The sequence below is a fragment of the Cucumis sativus genome, chromosome 5 (assembly GCF_000004075.3).
Source record: "Cucumis sativus cultivar 9930 chromosome 5, Cucumber_9930_V3, whole genome shotgun sequence".
NCBI lineage: Eukaryota > Viridiplantae > Streptophyta > Magnoliopsida > Cucurbitales > Cucurbitaceae > Cucumis > Cucumis sativus.
Window position 1 is genome coordinate 22,392,054 of NC_026659.2, and position 16,296 is coordinate 22,408,349.

The 16,296-nt window shown below is 36.6% G+C and overlaps 1 protein-coding gene across 3 annotated transcripts; it reads left to right on the forward strand.

The window, feature by feature from the left end:
- The first annotated feature begins 955 nt into the window (after nt 1-955).
- Nucleotides 956-15,038, forward strand: LOC101206291 (survival of motor neuron-related-splicing factor 30). Of its 3 annotated transcripts, none has more exons than XM_004142761.3 (8): nt 956-1,169; nt 1,756-1,824; nt 2,248-2,564; nt 11,792-11,874; nt 12,883-12,958; nt 13,676-13,858; nt 14,025-14,153; nt 14,584-15,038. In XM_004142761.3, exons 3-8 carry the CDS (start codon nt 2,436-2,438, stop codon nt 14,743-14,745), a joined length of 762 nt encoding a protein of 253 aa, XP_004142809.1. In that variant the 5' UTR covers nt 956-1,169; nt 1,756-1,824; nt 2,248-2,435; the 3' UTR covers nt 14,746-15,038.
- Nucleotides 15,039-16,296: the final 1,258 nt, after the last annotated feature.

Below are 16,296 nucleotides of genomic sequence, written 5' to 3' on the forward strand. Positions count from 1 at the left end.
CGAAGAAGATGTTTCCTTGCGACCCAGTTCTCTATCAATAGAACAGAGGAGATGGCCACAAAGGTGGAGATCTCGATTGGGCGGAGAACACTCAAACGAAGATGGAGGTGTCGTAAGCGGTTAGAGTTTGGTGAGAGTGAAGAAGATGGACAGAGATGGATGGAGAACGAGGACCGAGAGGTATATTTAAAATAATAATAATATTATTATAATTTCCCTTAAATATCTTATTTTTCCTTTTTTCCTTTTCCAATTTAAATAAAACAAATCTTCTCTCGTCAATTAATTCCTTCCAAAAGTAAAATATTCAATATTTTTATAAATATTTTAGAATATAAATAGTCCAAAAATGTTGCATTTATGTTTGCCATTATTTTAGAAATACAAAGCAAATAACACCATTTCAAGGGATGATAAGTTTTAAATTCAAATTATTATTAACAAATACCCATTTTTACAAAATTTTGAAAACAAATTTTAGCATTTTGGCGGTTTCAAATCAAAATTTAAAATCTACATTTAAATAATAATGATGAAAAATAGATAAAGAATATTAACAAGATAATCCTAAAATTTTGAAATTGTGTTTGAGATTATTTTAGGAAAATCAATTGAGGAGCAAAATTACATGGAAATATTAAAATTTTCTTATGATAATAATATATACATTAAATACATCATAATTATAAGGATAATATACCATTTTAATTTCAACTTATTATTATGTTAAATAAATTGTTATTAAAAATATGAAAAGTTTTGAAAAATCAAGTGGACCTTCAATGATTTTAGAATAAATATCTATTTAATATTTTTACAAAAGTGAATGATGGGCAAATTCACTCTATTCCATCGTTTTAACTTGCGTCCATAAGAATTTGGACATTAGAAAGTTGGAAATGGGGAGTACTTTGGGCCGACCCGGATTTCATAGCCCAAACACTGATCATCAAAAGGGCTGTCTTAATCTGGACGGGGAGAGTTAGCGTTCGTGTGTGTGTTCTTCATCCTCTGATTCTCTTTCTCAAAATTTTTCCAATCTTACGCTCTTTTTCTCCCTCCTCTTCCTCTGCTCATCCAATTCTACCAAAATAATGCAAGGAGGAGAAGATGTTAGCATTGAAGAGTTGGCTAATAATCTGTCTACCTACAAAGACCAGCTTCACCAGGTGTTCTTCTTCTCTATTTCTTTCTTCCTAGTAATCCCCTTCTTCTTCTTCTTCTTCTTCTTCCTCTTCTTCTTTTGTTGAAAATGATTTTGTTTCACTTACTGGGGCTCTCTCTTTTTAGACTCACTCTAACCAAAATTTGATTTTTATGATCTCTTAAACCCTTTCCGCTGTCATTCTTGACTTCTTCAGTACTTTGTATCTGAATTAGGGGTTTGCTTTCCATCTTGGACTGTTGCAGCGAATCTGGAGGGGATAGAAACTGTATTATGGATAATTGCATTAAGCCTAGAAATTCAGAACTTAACCCACATAAACTAGTGTCAAGATTCTTTTTAGGACTTTTCAGTTTTTTATCTGTTGTCCTGATTCTTTATATAACCTTTTACTACTTAGGATACTGAAAACCTTGAGCAGGGTTTAAAAGAATCTGAATGGTTTTTATATTTGTATGGCGAATTTTTAGTTATCAATCAGTCACTTCCTCCACCTAATTACATGAATTCTTGGCTTCCTCACTTTGTTTCATTTTGTATGTAAGTTTTCTTTCTGTTGGGTAAAATAACTTTTTTCTATCCTGATCCAGGTCAGACAACTGTTAGATGATGATCCCGGAAACTCTGAATACATTGATATGGAAAAGGAGCTTGAAGAGGTAGTTTGTTTTTTATTCTCCTAGTATGTCTATCCTTCATTGTGAACTCGTCATATGTGTATGTATGGTTTAGCACTCTTGCTGAATGTATTTTTAGGTTCAGCTTCTTCTGCTGTAGCACTAAGGATCAGAGAACGCTCAAAACTATTACTTTTATTATGTGGGTTTCCAGACGTGTTTGCTTTATTTCGTTTCTTTGTCTTCCTTTTTCATTTTAAAGGAAACATGTGAAATAAGAAAGAGTTATGGCCCCTGTGGAGATTGTCATTTTCATTTTTGGGAGGAAAAGGTGAGGGGGTTGTATCTTTCATTTGTGTGCTCCAGAGCTTTAATCTCTGGTCATAAGTGATCATTATTGGATATGTGTAGAAAATTTGAAACTTCATCAAGATGCACATCACTTCTACCTTGGTTCCCTTGCAGGTGTGCTAATATTCGTGATGGCCAGTCTGCTCTTCCCCTGACCTCCTTTCAGATGCTGATCCTGAGATTTAAGTTCTTGTGTTTTTTTCTTTTTTCTTTTTTTTGGGGATAAATACCTGCTCTTTATGGAATTTACAGTTGGAGATATATTTTAACTGAAACATTGGACTTGGGCTAAAGTTGCAGTAATGCAGGTTATTGCTTTGACGGAAGAACTTCTTTCAACAGCAAAGCAAAATGAGGTTTCTGGATCAAATGTAGAAACGGGTGATGACAGTGCATCAATTGGTTTCCAGCAGTCTAAAGAAAATGAAATGGTAAGTTCACATTTGTCCTCATTTGCACATTGCATTTTCCTGCTGGAAGCACCATAACGTTATAGCCTTAGATTTAACGCGCACTGCTTGGATCTTTGTGTGGTTCGTTGTGTATGTTAGGACTGTTTTTGTGTACGTGCTCATATTCGTTACTGCAAACACATTTGTGTCTGTGCTTTGAAGGATTAATATCTTTTCCTTATAGGGAAGCATCCCCTGTAAACATTAACTTGCATGTGGTTTATTCTGTCATTTTATAATATTTTGTGGTGCATATGTTTGGGCTGGTATTCAATTATTTGCCTCTTTGTAAGCTTCCGCTTCAAAAGTGATTTATATTTTTGATTTCAACCATTGCTAACAATTAGAGGTTCAATTCTTCATCCGCCCTAATGTGGGAAGTGTCATTTCTTATAGTTGGCAGGGGTGTGTGCTATCATGTGAATCTTTGGGGAAAGGAACATAGTGTTTAGAGGGCCATATAGTTGATGTATGGGTCATTATAAGGTTTCATACAAATAACATGAGATTTCATCTCAAAATCAATTGGTAACGAGAGCCTGAGAGGAGTAGTCCATGTATCTTGTAATGGTTGTTATTTCTCTCCACTTTTTCAATGTGGGATTCTCAACATGCCTTTTCAAGATGGTAACTCTTTGGGTTTACCATTGTTGGATTGACTAAATACCTATTTGGGCTTCAGTGGCCCTGATACTATGTTAAATCAACGGTTGACTCAAATGCTTAAGCTAATGACTATTGTGCTTTATTGTGCCTTGAGCTTTAAAAAACAATGGTTATAGGTTTTTGATCAACTAATACTCCAGGCCAACTGCTCCAGCATTTATATAGAGTTAGTCTTTTTGATGACTTATTGAAACAACCATCCATAACTTGGAGGGCCTTCTAAGTATTTTAAATCCTATTATAACCCCAGGATGATGCCTATTTAGACCATCCATATACTGACCAATAAAGCTCAACATAAAATGCAATATCTAATCTAGAATGTGATATGTGGATTATTGATAGACTAGATAAGAAGCAAGAGAATGTTAGTGCTGGCACGTGTGAGTCGGTTAAGTGAGTTAGTTAGAATGTGCAATATAAATAGAATTGTAATCTCGGAGGGAAAGATAGTTGAAAATTTTGAGATTAAGAAGGAATTTTGTGCACCTTTGAGAGATAAGGTAACAGAGAGGGATATTGTAACCGAATTGATATATTCTCAATTCGATAGAGGGGGTAGGTCCCATTGAGTTCTTACTGATTAGAAGTTCTTTCTTTCATTGTTCTTGTAACCGAACGAAGAATCTACTATCAATAAAGTTCTAGAACACAACTTGGTGTTCCATCGTATTGGTACTAGAGAAGTCAATTCGGGAAGAAAGGAAATCGCATGGTACAGACGCGCATCGAAGAGAGATTGGAGGCACATGATCAAGAAATGCTCGGAATGAAGAAGGAACTAAGCAAATTGTTGGTGATGGAGGAGAAGTTGATGATGATTCACGACGAAAATGGAAAATCTGAGTGCACAAACAGAAAAAACGCATCAGATGATGTTGATGTTTAGGGAATCGATAGCGAAGGAACGATTCGCCATGAGTGAAAAAGTGGCCGAGTCGAGTACGTGTGGAACTTTGATGATGAAGACCAGAGTAGGAGAAAGGAAAACATAGGTGAAACACGAGAAGGAAAATCGAAAAACGAAGATGGAAATACGAAGCGAATTAAGTTTAAGGTGGAAATGCCGGTATTCAATGGCGAGGACCCTGATTCTTGGTTGTTTCGAGCCGATATATATTTCCAGATCCACAAATTGACTGATGCTGAGAAGCTATTGTTGCGATGATTAGTTTCGAAGGTCTGGCACTAAACTGGTACAAGGTGCAAGAAGAATGGGAAAAAATTGTGGATTGGCTGAATTTGATGGAACGATTGTTGGTACGATTCCGATCGGTCCTCGAAGGATCCATATGTGACTAATTTTTAAGGATTCGGCAAGAAACGACATTGGAAGAATATTGAAACTTGTTCGATAAACTAATGGCACCATTATCGGGTCTGCAGGATAGGGTGATTGAGGAGACATTCATGAACGACTTATTGCCATGGATCAAGGTTGAGGTGGACTTTTGTTGACCAACCGAATTGGCTTAGATGATGCAATTCACTCAATTGGTAGAAAATGGTGAGATTATCCATGGAGAAGCTAACCTCAAAGGCTATGTCGGAGGTAAGTACCTGCCTCACTCTTCTACTAGTACTAAATCTAGTATAATTACCAATTCAAGTGATAATAAGGGTAATATTACGTTTCCCCGGGGAACGATCACCTTAAGAGGAGTATCAAGTGGGGAAACTAAGGAGGGACCTACAAAGAGACTGTCTGATGCGGAGTTTTTGGCTAGGAAGGAGAAGGACCTCTATTTCCGATGTAATGAGAAGTACCCATGACCATAAATGTAAAATGAGAGAGCAAAGAGAGCTTCAAATGTATGTAGGCACAGAGGATAAAGAAGAATTTGAGATTGTAGAAAATATGGAGAATGAGGAGAAAGAAGTAGAAATGGTGAGGATAGTTGAGGAAAACCAAGCCATTGTAGAATTATCAATTAATTATGTTGTAGGGTTTTCAAACCCGATAACTATGAAGGTGAGAGGGGAAATTAAGGGTTAAGAAGTGGTGATCTTAGTTGATTTTGCTGCTACCCACAATTTTATCTCTGAGAAGCTGGTGAAGGATCCACAGATAACAACAAAAGATACATCTCACTATGGAGTGATTTTGGGGTATGGCACAACTATTAAAGACAAAGGAATTTGTGAAGCTGCAGAGTTGAAATTGAATGAATGGAAGGTAGTGGCAAACTTCCTACCGTTGGACTTAGGGGGTGTAGATGTGGTATTGGGGATGCAGTGGCTATATTCACTTGGTATCACTGAAGTACATTTGCGAAATTTGACTATGACCTTTATGCATCAAGACAAAAAGTGATAATAAAGGGAGATCCTAGTTTAACTAAAACTAGAGTAAGCTTGAAGACTTGGAAAGGTTCTGACCAAGGCTTTCTGGTGGAGTGCCGAGCCATGGAGTGGGAAGTGTCTTCTACAAAAGGGGAAGAAATAGAAGAGGTGTTGACCGTAGAAGAATCGGTGTATGTGGTTTTGAAGAAGTTTGAAGATGTCTTCAATTGGCCTGAACAATTACCACCATGGAGTATTGAACATCATGTACATTTAAAACAAGGGACTGACCTAGTGAATGTAAGACCTTATAGGTATGCTTTTCAACAAAAGGCTGAAGTGGAAAAATTAGCGGATGAGATGTTAGCATCAGGGGTCATCCGCCCAAGTAACAACCCATATTCCAGCTCTGTTTTGTTGGTTAGAAAGGAGGATGGGAGTTGGCATTTTTTGTGTAGACTACTGGGTTTTGAATAATCTGACTATACCGGACAAATTTCCAATACTAGTAATTGAGGAGCTCTTTGATGAATTGCATGATGCCACATGGTTTTCTAAGATCGATTTAAAAGCAGGCTATCATCAAATTCGTATGTGTGGGGAGGATATTGAGAAAACAATGTTTAGAACGCATGAGGCCATTATGAGTTCATGGTTATGCCATTCGGCTTAACTAATGCACCCTCTACCTTTTAGTCGTTGATGAATTCCATATTCAAGCCATATGTGAGAAAGTTTGTACTTGTGTTTTTCGAAGATATCCTAATCTACAACAAGGATTTAGAGGAACCTCAGCTTTAGAGGTGCTGCGGAAGAATGAGCTATATGCTAATAAGAAGAAATGTAGCTTTACAAAAACACGTGTGTATTATCTGGGGCACATAATTTCGGGCCAAGGAGTTGAGGATCTGGAAAAGATTAGAGCGATCAAACAATAGTCAGGACGTAAGAATGTCCAAGAGGTCCGAGGCTTCTTGGGATTGACAGGGTATTATAGAAAGTTTGTCCAACACTATAGATCTATAGCTGCCCCCTAACGCAGCTACTGAAGAATGGTGGATTTAAGTGGAATGAAGAGTCTCTTGAAGCATTTCAGAAGTTGCAAAATGCCATGATGACATTCCCTGTCCTAGCCTTGTCTGATTTCGATGCTGTATTTGAGATGGAGACTGATGCCTCTGTCTATAGAATAGGAGCAATGCTTATTCGATCCAAGCGCCCTATTGCCTATTTCAGCCATAGATTGGCTATGAGAGACAGGGCTAAACCAGTGTATGAAAGGGAACTTATGGCAGTTGTCCTTGCAGTGCAAAGGTGGAGACCTTACTTGCTTGGGAGGAAGTTTCCAGCACAGGCGGATCAATGTTCACTAAAGTTCTTATTGGAGCAGAGAGTTATTTAGCCACAATACCAAAAGTGGATTGCGAAGCTTTTGGGTTATTCCTTCGTAGTAGTATACAAACCTGGCCTAGAGAATAAGGTTGCTGATGCTCTGTCCAGAGTGCCCCCTATTCATCTTTGTAATCTCACTGCCCTAACTTTGATTGATTTGAAGATAATTAGGGAGGAAGTTGAAAAAGATGACTGACTTAAACAGATAACAAAAGAATTGGAAGAAGGGGATGGAAACCGAGAGAGCAAGTATTCCATTCAGCAAGGGTTGTTGCAGTATAAAGTTAGATTGGTTATTTCCAAGTCTTCAATGTTGATTTCAACGCTTCTCCATACTTACCATGACTTCGTGTTTGGGGGACGACATTCAAGGTTTCTTAGAACCTATAAACGATTGGTTGGTGAGCTGTAATGGGAAGGTATGAAACAGGATGTGAAGAAATACTGTGAGGAGTGTTTAATCTGCCAGAAGAATATAACAATGGCGTTGTCGCCTGCAGGACTTTTGCTACCCCTAGAGATTCCTAATAGTGTATGGAGTGACATTTCTATGGATTTCGTATTCCTCTCATCCCACAAAACCCACTCCTCTCATCCCACAAAACCCACAAGATGGCACAAACACAAGTGCGCCTAAGAAACTGACTTCTTTTCCCACAAGGAGAATTGAGGAGGAACTCTTCGATCATCCCCTAACATCTCTATGACAAGTATACAACAAGCCAAAAGTGAAAAAAATCATCTCAAATGCAACTTGCCAGTTCACAATGCCAAAGAAGGTGATCCAAGTCTTCCTTCGCCTTTCGGCACAGAATGCAACATGGACCAACTAATGGAGGCAAAATTCTGTATTTTCAAAAAAGCAAAGGAAAAATTCTTGACAGCCTATCCAACATATTGAGGCGGCCCTGGAGAACATGCCAAGAAAAGAACTTGACCTTTCTAGGGACCCTAATCCTCCAAACCTAAGAAAAGACCCACTCACTTGCGGGAGTAGGGTTAACCAGACACTGAAAGAAAGACAACAAAAAGATACAAATGCTAAATGAAAAATCAAGATACATTCCAAGTCCTGCATACCGGAAGCCAACAGTGGTATAAGTGTGATGTCAAATAGTATATGTTTAGTTGCCTTTACTAGGGTCAGTCTTTCAAAGCTTTTTGTAACTACCCTTTGATTTTGTTCCGAGCCAATTGGATAATCTCTTTTCGTAATTCTCCCTTACCTCTCTGTACATCTCTTTTTAAATTTTAAAACATATTGATGCTACAAAAACCAATTAGAATGGTTTGACATGGAAGCACTTTCACATATTTCCTTTTCTTACTTGTCAAGGGTGCTTAAGTTGGATCATTTTCAAGGGGGTGGAAGAAAATATCATTGATCCCTTTAGGGTTGGTGGGAATGTAGTGGCCTTATCGCACCTCCAATTTGCGGATGATACTGTGTTATTTTGTTTTGGTAGAGAAGATTCCTTTTTGATCCTTAGCCATATTGTTTCCTTCTTTGAAGATATGCCTGGGCTTAAAATCAATAGGAAAGAATGCACTATTTTCGGAATTAATAGTGATGAGAGACAAGCTTAAGTGGTGGACGAAGATGTTTGATTGCTAGATAGGCTCTTTTCCCTCCTCTTACCTTGGGCTTCCCCTTGGTGGAAACCTGAGAGCTTTGACTTTTTGGGATATTGTTTGTGAAAAGATCTGCAAGAGACAGGTGGTGTGAAAGAAAGGTTTTTTTCTCAAAAGCGGCTAGACTGACCCTGATTAGATATGTGCTGAGTGGTATCCTCGTGTATTATCTTTCCCTTTTCAAGGTTCCTAGCTTGGTTTGCAAGATTATCAAGAAGTATATGAGATATTTTCTTTGGGAAGGGGTCGACGAAGGTTAAGGTTCAGGTACCCATCTGGTTAGTTGGGGGGGGGGTAGAGATAGACAATCTAATAATTCACAACATAGCTTTGTTGGCCAAGTGGCTCTGGTGCTTTCCCTTCGAATCTTTCCACCAGCTCTTGAAACATCACCTCTTGTTAAAGAATAGTCATCGAAAACAAGCTGATCCTCCTCCTCTGAATCATCATCCATTCTTTCAAGCAACCATTCATTACTATCATTGGTTTCTTTTATGAAGATGGGGTCGACGATGTCTCAAATGTTATATTGATGCTTCAACACTCTATTATATTTTATGAAGACTAAATCATTTAGGCAACTTTGAGCCGGTCTATTCCTTTTCATGCTATGAAGCTGCAAGTATAGAACAAAAGTTTTATCATTCAGTTCAATTACATTCACATCTAAAGGCACTACAAGTAATAGAAGATACCTAACCTGTTCAAAGAGCTCCAAGTATGTTCACATTCCGAGGCACTACAAGTGAGACCTAAAATTCTCACAACGAACTTTTGTACGTTGGGAGTTGATTGTCTTAAATCATCCCATTACAGTGGTATAGATCAAAAAGTATATTAATAGCTCAATTTGAATGTTATTCAATGTTAAATCAAAGGCAACAAGAATTAATAAGCCTCAACCGATTTTTTATGTTATGTTTTAAGGATATGATAAGGGTGCTAAGGGGGTGTCCACCTAGTTGAGATGTTCGGGTGCGCATCCTAGCTATGCTTTATGCTTTATGCTCTTTGTATAACTCTCATGTACTTAGCATTGGTCTCTTTCATTCTACATATATATATTCAAAGACACAAAGTTAAAGTTTACTTGGAGATATTTTGTCCCTTTGTCTAATTTCTAAAGACTGTTCAAATAGTGCTTCAGCTTTCTTGTTATTGGTTAGCGGGAAGCAACCATATTTGTTATGCACTTATACAACCCATTGACAATTTCATCATTAGCTTGAATATTTGGATTTGAGTAATAGATTTCTGGGTTTAGATAATATCCTGCTGCATGCAAAGGACGATGCAACTAAAGGTCCCATTGTCTATCAATTATTGTAAAGATGTCTTTGTACTTTTCTTTCTTACCATCAAAGGATTTGGCGATGGCCTATCCATTAGCCATAATACACCAACCTTCGCCCACTTTACCTTGTAGCCCTTCATCAACTCATTTGTAGATTCTAATTCATTTTTCAAACACAGCACTCCAATGCATGATATGATGTGGTTTCAATTCAGGATCGAATTGTCCTATTGCCTCAATCATAGGGGCAAAGCTATCATAAGTGCAAGCATTTATAGGCACTCCAACATCATAAAACCAACGAGAAATTCTTTGGATGGTTTGCTCCCTCTTCTCCTTTTTGTATGCTTCACTCATCATGCTTGTTTTCCCTTTCCTTTGTCATTCTTTCAATTTTGAACCACAACTTCTGGGTTAGGCGTAAAATATACATCTATTGGACCTTTTGTCCTGGCTTCTTTGAACCTGGTGCCACTCTTTTATTTGGTTTACTTACATACACTTCTTCATTCTCAATACCATAAGCGTTGTCAATATCATCAATCAAATTTCTTTACTTTTTAATCTCCTTTTTCTTAAGGCCTTAATTTCTTCCTTCATGTGATCAAGGAATTTTCTACAAACAGTGACATTTCTATAACCACCAACTAGGTGTTTTTTCATTCTCCGAACTTCTCATTTAGTTGCTTTTGAACAAAATTCCACACTAATGTATTAACATCTTGCTCATTTTGCAATCAAGCGTATTTCCATGCTGGATCTTTTCTTAAACTGTCCTCAGCCATCTGATTATTTAGAAAATTAAACTCTGTTAGAAATTAGCGTAAGAAATTGATCACAAAAGTTAGGAGCTGGGACATACCAAAAATTTGATAAAGATTGAACTTCGAACGCTACTGTTTTGGAGAGTTGTCAACTAGAAGAGATGAAGTTGAAGCCTTAAAGGTTGCTTTATTTTACTCTTTTCTGCTTTTGAAGACAACTCAAAGAATAGACTTCGGAAAAGGAGCCGAGGAGGTGTTCTGTTTTTCTTTTGTTAAGGAGGAGGAGAAGGAGAAGTTGAAGAGCGTTCGGTTTTTCTTAAAGAGCCAAGGAGGTGTTTTGTTTTTTCTTTTCTTGAAGAAGAAGAAGGAGAAGGAGAAGGAGAAGGAGAAGAAGAGGAGGAGGAGACGTTCATACCGTTTTTTGAAATAGAGGTTCAGCTTGTACTTTAAATTAATCTTAGCCATCGGTATAAATTGTATAATGATGCTTTATTTCGAATTAGGTTAAGAAAAAAATAAATATATTATATTTTATAATAAACGGTAGCCAAATTTTTGTTTTAAGGGATTTGTAAAAGAAAAAAAAAAAGCTCAAAGATGCGCTTTGCAGAAGGCACGCTCCTTCCTCAATGCCTCACCTATCCAAGGCGAGGCGCCAATGTTGTGCCTTGGGCCTAGGTGTGTGCTAGAGTATGCCTTTCAAAACACTGCAAGGTAGAGAGAGGGACCATAATGAGGAATGGGATTTGATTAGATTTCATGTGTCTATTTGGGCTTCAGTTTCAAAGACCTTTTGAAACTATTCCTTAGGACATTTTAATTAGCTGGAATCCCTTTTTATAGGTGGGGTGCTTTGTTGGGCTGGTTTTTCTTTTTTGTATATCATTGTATTCTTTCATTCTTTCTCAAAGAAAGTTGTTTCTATAAAAAAAAAAGCAGAGAATTCTCTCCCAAATTTCCCAGTTAGAAAATCCCACATAAAACTCTTTACACACTTCCTCTCAACCCACACCTTTCTATTTATAGCAAAAAACCCTAACAAACTCATTATTGAATTACTATTTTTCCCTTTCTACTAACCAATATCAATATTCTCCTAATAATCCTAATATTTCGTTACTAGGGGCCTTACCGAGATGTTTAGTGATCTAATATTCTATGTTCTTGGTATGCAGGAAGCTGGAAGCATGTCTGATTATCACGAGAAATTTCCTATTGGAACAAAAGTTCAAGCTGTTTGGAGTGAGGATGGGGAGTGGTGAGTAAAAATAAAAGGAGAAAATTTACCATCTTACTTAAACAGTATCTGTTCCTTAGGTTGTACAAGGGTTGTAAAAAAGGAAGTTTATTCTCCAATAGTAAAAGAGTATCTGTTCGGTAGTTAGAAAAGAGATGCTGAAGATGTGTGCTTAAAGTTTACTAAGGACTCAAGTGCGAAAATAATAAGTTTCTGCATGGAATTTTTTCTTTAATAATTTTTTTAATTAAAAAAACAAATTTCTTAATTTTTTTTTTAAAGATTTAGACTTTATCAATTTAAGAAACTGCGACATTTCTATAAAGTTTGTTTTGCAAAATGGATGTTTATGAAGATCAGGTAATTGTTCTACTATAACAGCAGCTTGGCTGTCTCAAAATTGGCTGGACTTTGTAAATTTATATCTTTAATTTATCTTTAAGAGAAACCTTAGCGTCTTGTTAGAAAGAAAGAAGATGAAAAACCATGTTAAATTAAGAGTTAGTTTAAACCAATTTAATACTGCCACAACTATAATGGCTATTCCCTTTGTGAGTATTATGAACCTAAACTCGTCTGTCTCCTCCGTCCAGTTGTTGCCAAGTCTTACTTTTTGGATTAGAGCCCTTTTCTGCTTAGCTAGTTCTTGAGGTTACCTTTCTCAGGCTATTTTCTGTATGCCCCCTCTTGTTCTTTAATGTTTCTTAATATAACCATTTTTTATTGTAAAATGATTTTCTGTTCAGTTATCTTGTTTTTGAGCATTTGAAGTAACATCTTCACTTGGTCGTCTATGGGAGGAATAAGTCTTAGTCCTTTGAAGCTGACTTTAGTTTATAGCCTTCCAAGCATATGCACCACTTTTGTTGATGTACACATTTTTTACTTCTCTCTGCTTCAATGTTTTCTGTTCTCTCTATGAAGCTTTTTTATTTCTCCCTTTTTGTTTAACTACTTTTCCTTCAACTATTTTTTTAATAGAAATTTCTTTTTTTCCCCTTGATTGTGTTCAATTGTTTGAATATTCAGGTACGATGCTACAATTGAAGCTCACACTGTAAATGGTTTCTATGTTAGTTATGATGGCTGGGGAAACAAAGAAGAGGTAAGGTTTCACACTTGCTGTTTGCATGACTTTTGATTATTTTTAAGAGCGTTATCTTTTATCAGAAAAAAATGAGTATTATAGTATTTTTTCAAAATGATCTGGGTCCGACTCTCTAAATTAACTAGAAATGTGAGGAATGGATTCATGGTCTGTATGGGACACATTTCCCTTTAGATGGGTGCAATCTGTAGGCGTCAGGACTAAATGCATATGTAAGAATTCTTGGAAGGCCATCTTGGTTGGTTTTAGTTCCTTCGTTTGTTGGATTAGCTGGTGTAAATACCATTGTCTCTCGTTGCAAGACTTGACTGAACATTAATAAAATTCTTGCATTTTGGTTTACTCTAGTTTGCCTGGAACTCATTCTCTCAGATCCTCTCCTATCTATGTTTCCCTAATAATTACTACGCCAACAACTAATAAGGTATTGTTTCTTTTTGAAAAGAAAATGCGTACATTATTGATTGATACATGGGAGAATCAACTGCAAAATACAAGAGTTAGCATGTGGGAGAGCGGCAATGAAGCTTAGGAGTTCAAATCATAATATTTATATTTTTGAAGATTAGGAGTTCTATATATAACTACACAAACATATGTATGTACGGACATACATATACCCATACCTGTTAAATGTAATAATTGACCTTTCAACTAAAATTGGCTGTCAGTAGTGCATCAATTGTCAACACTTATGGTATCTACTAATGTTAGGTGGACCCTGCAAATGTAAGAACAATCCAATTGGAAGTTAATCCTCTGCTTGAAGCAGAAAGAGTGGCTGAAGCTACAAAGCAGGCTATCAAACGCAAGATTGCTCAAGCTGCTTCTGTTGACTTTCAATCCCGAAATTTACCATCAAAGCTTCGAATTGAACCTGATGATCCTGAGGATGTAGTAAGTAGTTGATAATTGTAATATTTTGTGGCAACTAATTTATTAGTCCAGTAATTAGTTTGTTATTTAGGACAAATGTAGTAGTGCATTTGTTTTGTACCTGTGGTGCTTGAGATTCGGAAATATATATATATAAACTTGCCTGATGTTAGTTTGTTTTGTATAGAAAGCCACCAAACGTAAGAAAATACATGCTTTCAAGTCAAAGATGCGGATAGAACAGCTTGAAGTTACCCAAAACAAACGGCAGAATGCTTGGCAGCAGTTTCAAACAGCAAAAGGGAAATCTAAGAAGGTAAATGTTGTGAAATCTAGCATTTTGGTGTTTTATATTGAGGCCCAACAGGTATAAAAGTCCCAAAGGCAAAAGGTTGTTTTTGAAAAGTATTTCAATTGACATTAATCAAAACAGAATATTAGTTGCTAGAAGATTTTTCCTCCCAACAAGACATCCAAGAAATCGCATGATGAACACCCTTGTGTATATTTACTTCAGGGAAAATCAACAACTCATTACTAGCCATAGAAATAAAGCACCAGCACTTCAGAGCACATTCTAGAGGGCTGAGTATTCTCTCTCACTAGCCAAACGCTCACCAAAATCTCCGACATCACACTCACCTAATATCTATAACCCAAAAGATGCGAACTTAATGTCTAATTAATATTTTCCCAACTGGGAGTCTTTTAGTCTAGTGATGATTTATATACATCCAAATTTGCAGATTGGTTTCTTCTCTGGACGGAAGAGGGAGAGCATTTTCAAGTCTCCAGACGATCCGAATGGGAAGGTTGGTGTGACAGGAAGTGGAAAGGGTTTGACTGAGTTTCAGAAGAGGGAAAAACACTTGCATCTCAAGGGTGCAACGGTGGAGATGGATGAGTAAAAGTGAGATTAGAGTTTGTAGGTTGGTGGTTTCTTTGTATGTAACTTCATTTAGTATCCACAATCCATTTGATGCGATCTCTGTGGTTAGATTCATATAAATGTGGTGAAAGTTTAGGCGGGGGGGATTCCCTCCAAGTAACATAGTGTTTTTCTTATGAGAATGGTTACAAAGCCTAGCCATGACCGGCTCTCTTTTCCTGACATTTTTATGTTTACATTTTCTATTTCCTTATAGTTAATGGGATATGCACATTTACATGAAAAACCCAATCAATTGTGTTTAAATTTCCACTCCCACTCCCACTCCCACTCCCACTCCCACCTTTCTTTAGAGATGATCCTCCTATGTTGTTTGAGGGAGCTTACCTTATAACATAGCATTTATTGATGTTGTATAACACGGGTATGAGTATGACCAACAACCTTACCTGCACAAGACCTGTTCTATAGATTCATTCGTGTTCTTGATTTCTAATAAACCAGGTGTGACCTAAAATTTGGTTGGTAGGTTCAACATATTTGTTAATATATATATTAAAAGTGGTAAATTTAGCAAATAATTGTTCAGATAACTTTTGTCGTAATCATCAATATGCTACATCATTGGATAAACTTAACAATTATTCTCTAGGATCAATAACTCGATTTTAAACAAACAAAAAGTAATGTGTTGGTCTAATCCATTTCAAAATTAACTCCAAAATAGGGCACATTACCAAAATTATGCTTAACTAATTCTAATTTTCAAAATTTTGGGTCTAACCACGAACACTTACCATTTCAAAGCACCTAAGAGTCAATTCAATTTTAAGCCCAATGAAAAACAAAATCCAAACACTTTCTAACCCAATTGGATAAAACTGTTACATAATCAACCAACTCGAGCTAATGCCTATTTAAAGCATAGTAAAGCAGCTAAAGGAAAAAAAGAAACATTACATCACTAATGCTCAACGCTCTCTCAAGCCTCATCCTCAGCATCAACAACACCAAACACTCATCATCACCTGCAAACCTAAAGAGCCACAAAGCAACATGCAATCAACATAGTGCTAATCACAATAATTATACATACACAATTCTCATGGGATATGAACAATAAACATAACTAACACACCAAAATACATACACTAACACACCACATCATACAACCTAATACATGAGTTACATAACATGCTCTACAAAATAACCCAATACATGAATTATGTTGCAGCCTAGCACATCAATATTTAATAGTATAGGGTTCCATTTCATAACTAACATAAATCAATTGGCAATGAGACACTACATGAATTTTTATTTCTGCCGACGTAGAAAAATGTCAACGGATCTTAATAAAAACGTGAGTGAAGCCTCGCTGACGTCACTTTTGTATGGGCACATATCGAGGTTGAATTGTCTTTTCCTCTGCCTATGTTTGTTGACATTATGTTAGCAAAAATGCCTATACAAGTAAATCCATGTACAAAAATGCCTTTTTGACCACATAAAGTATGTCAGTAAAAAAGACTTATTACTCACAATATCTTATCAACGACCAAACTTGCAT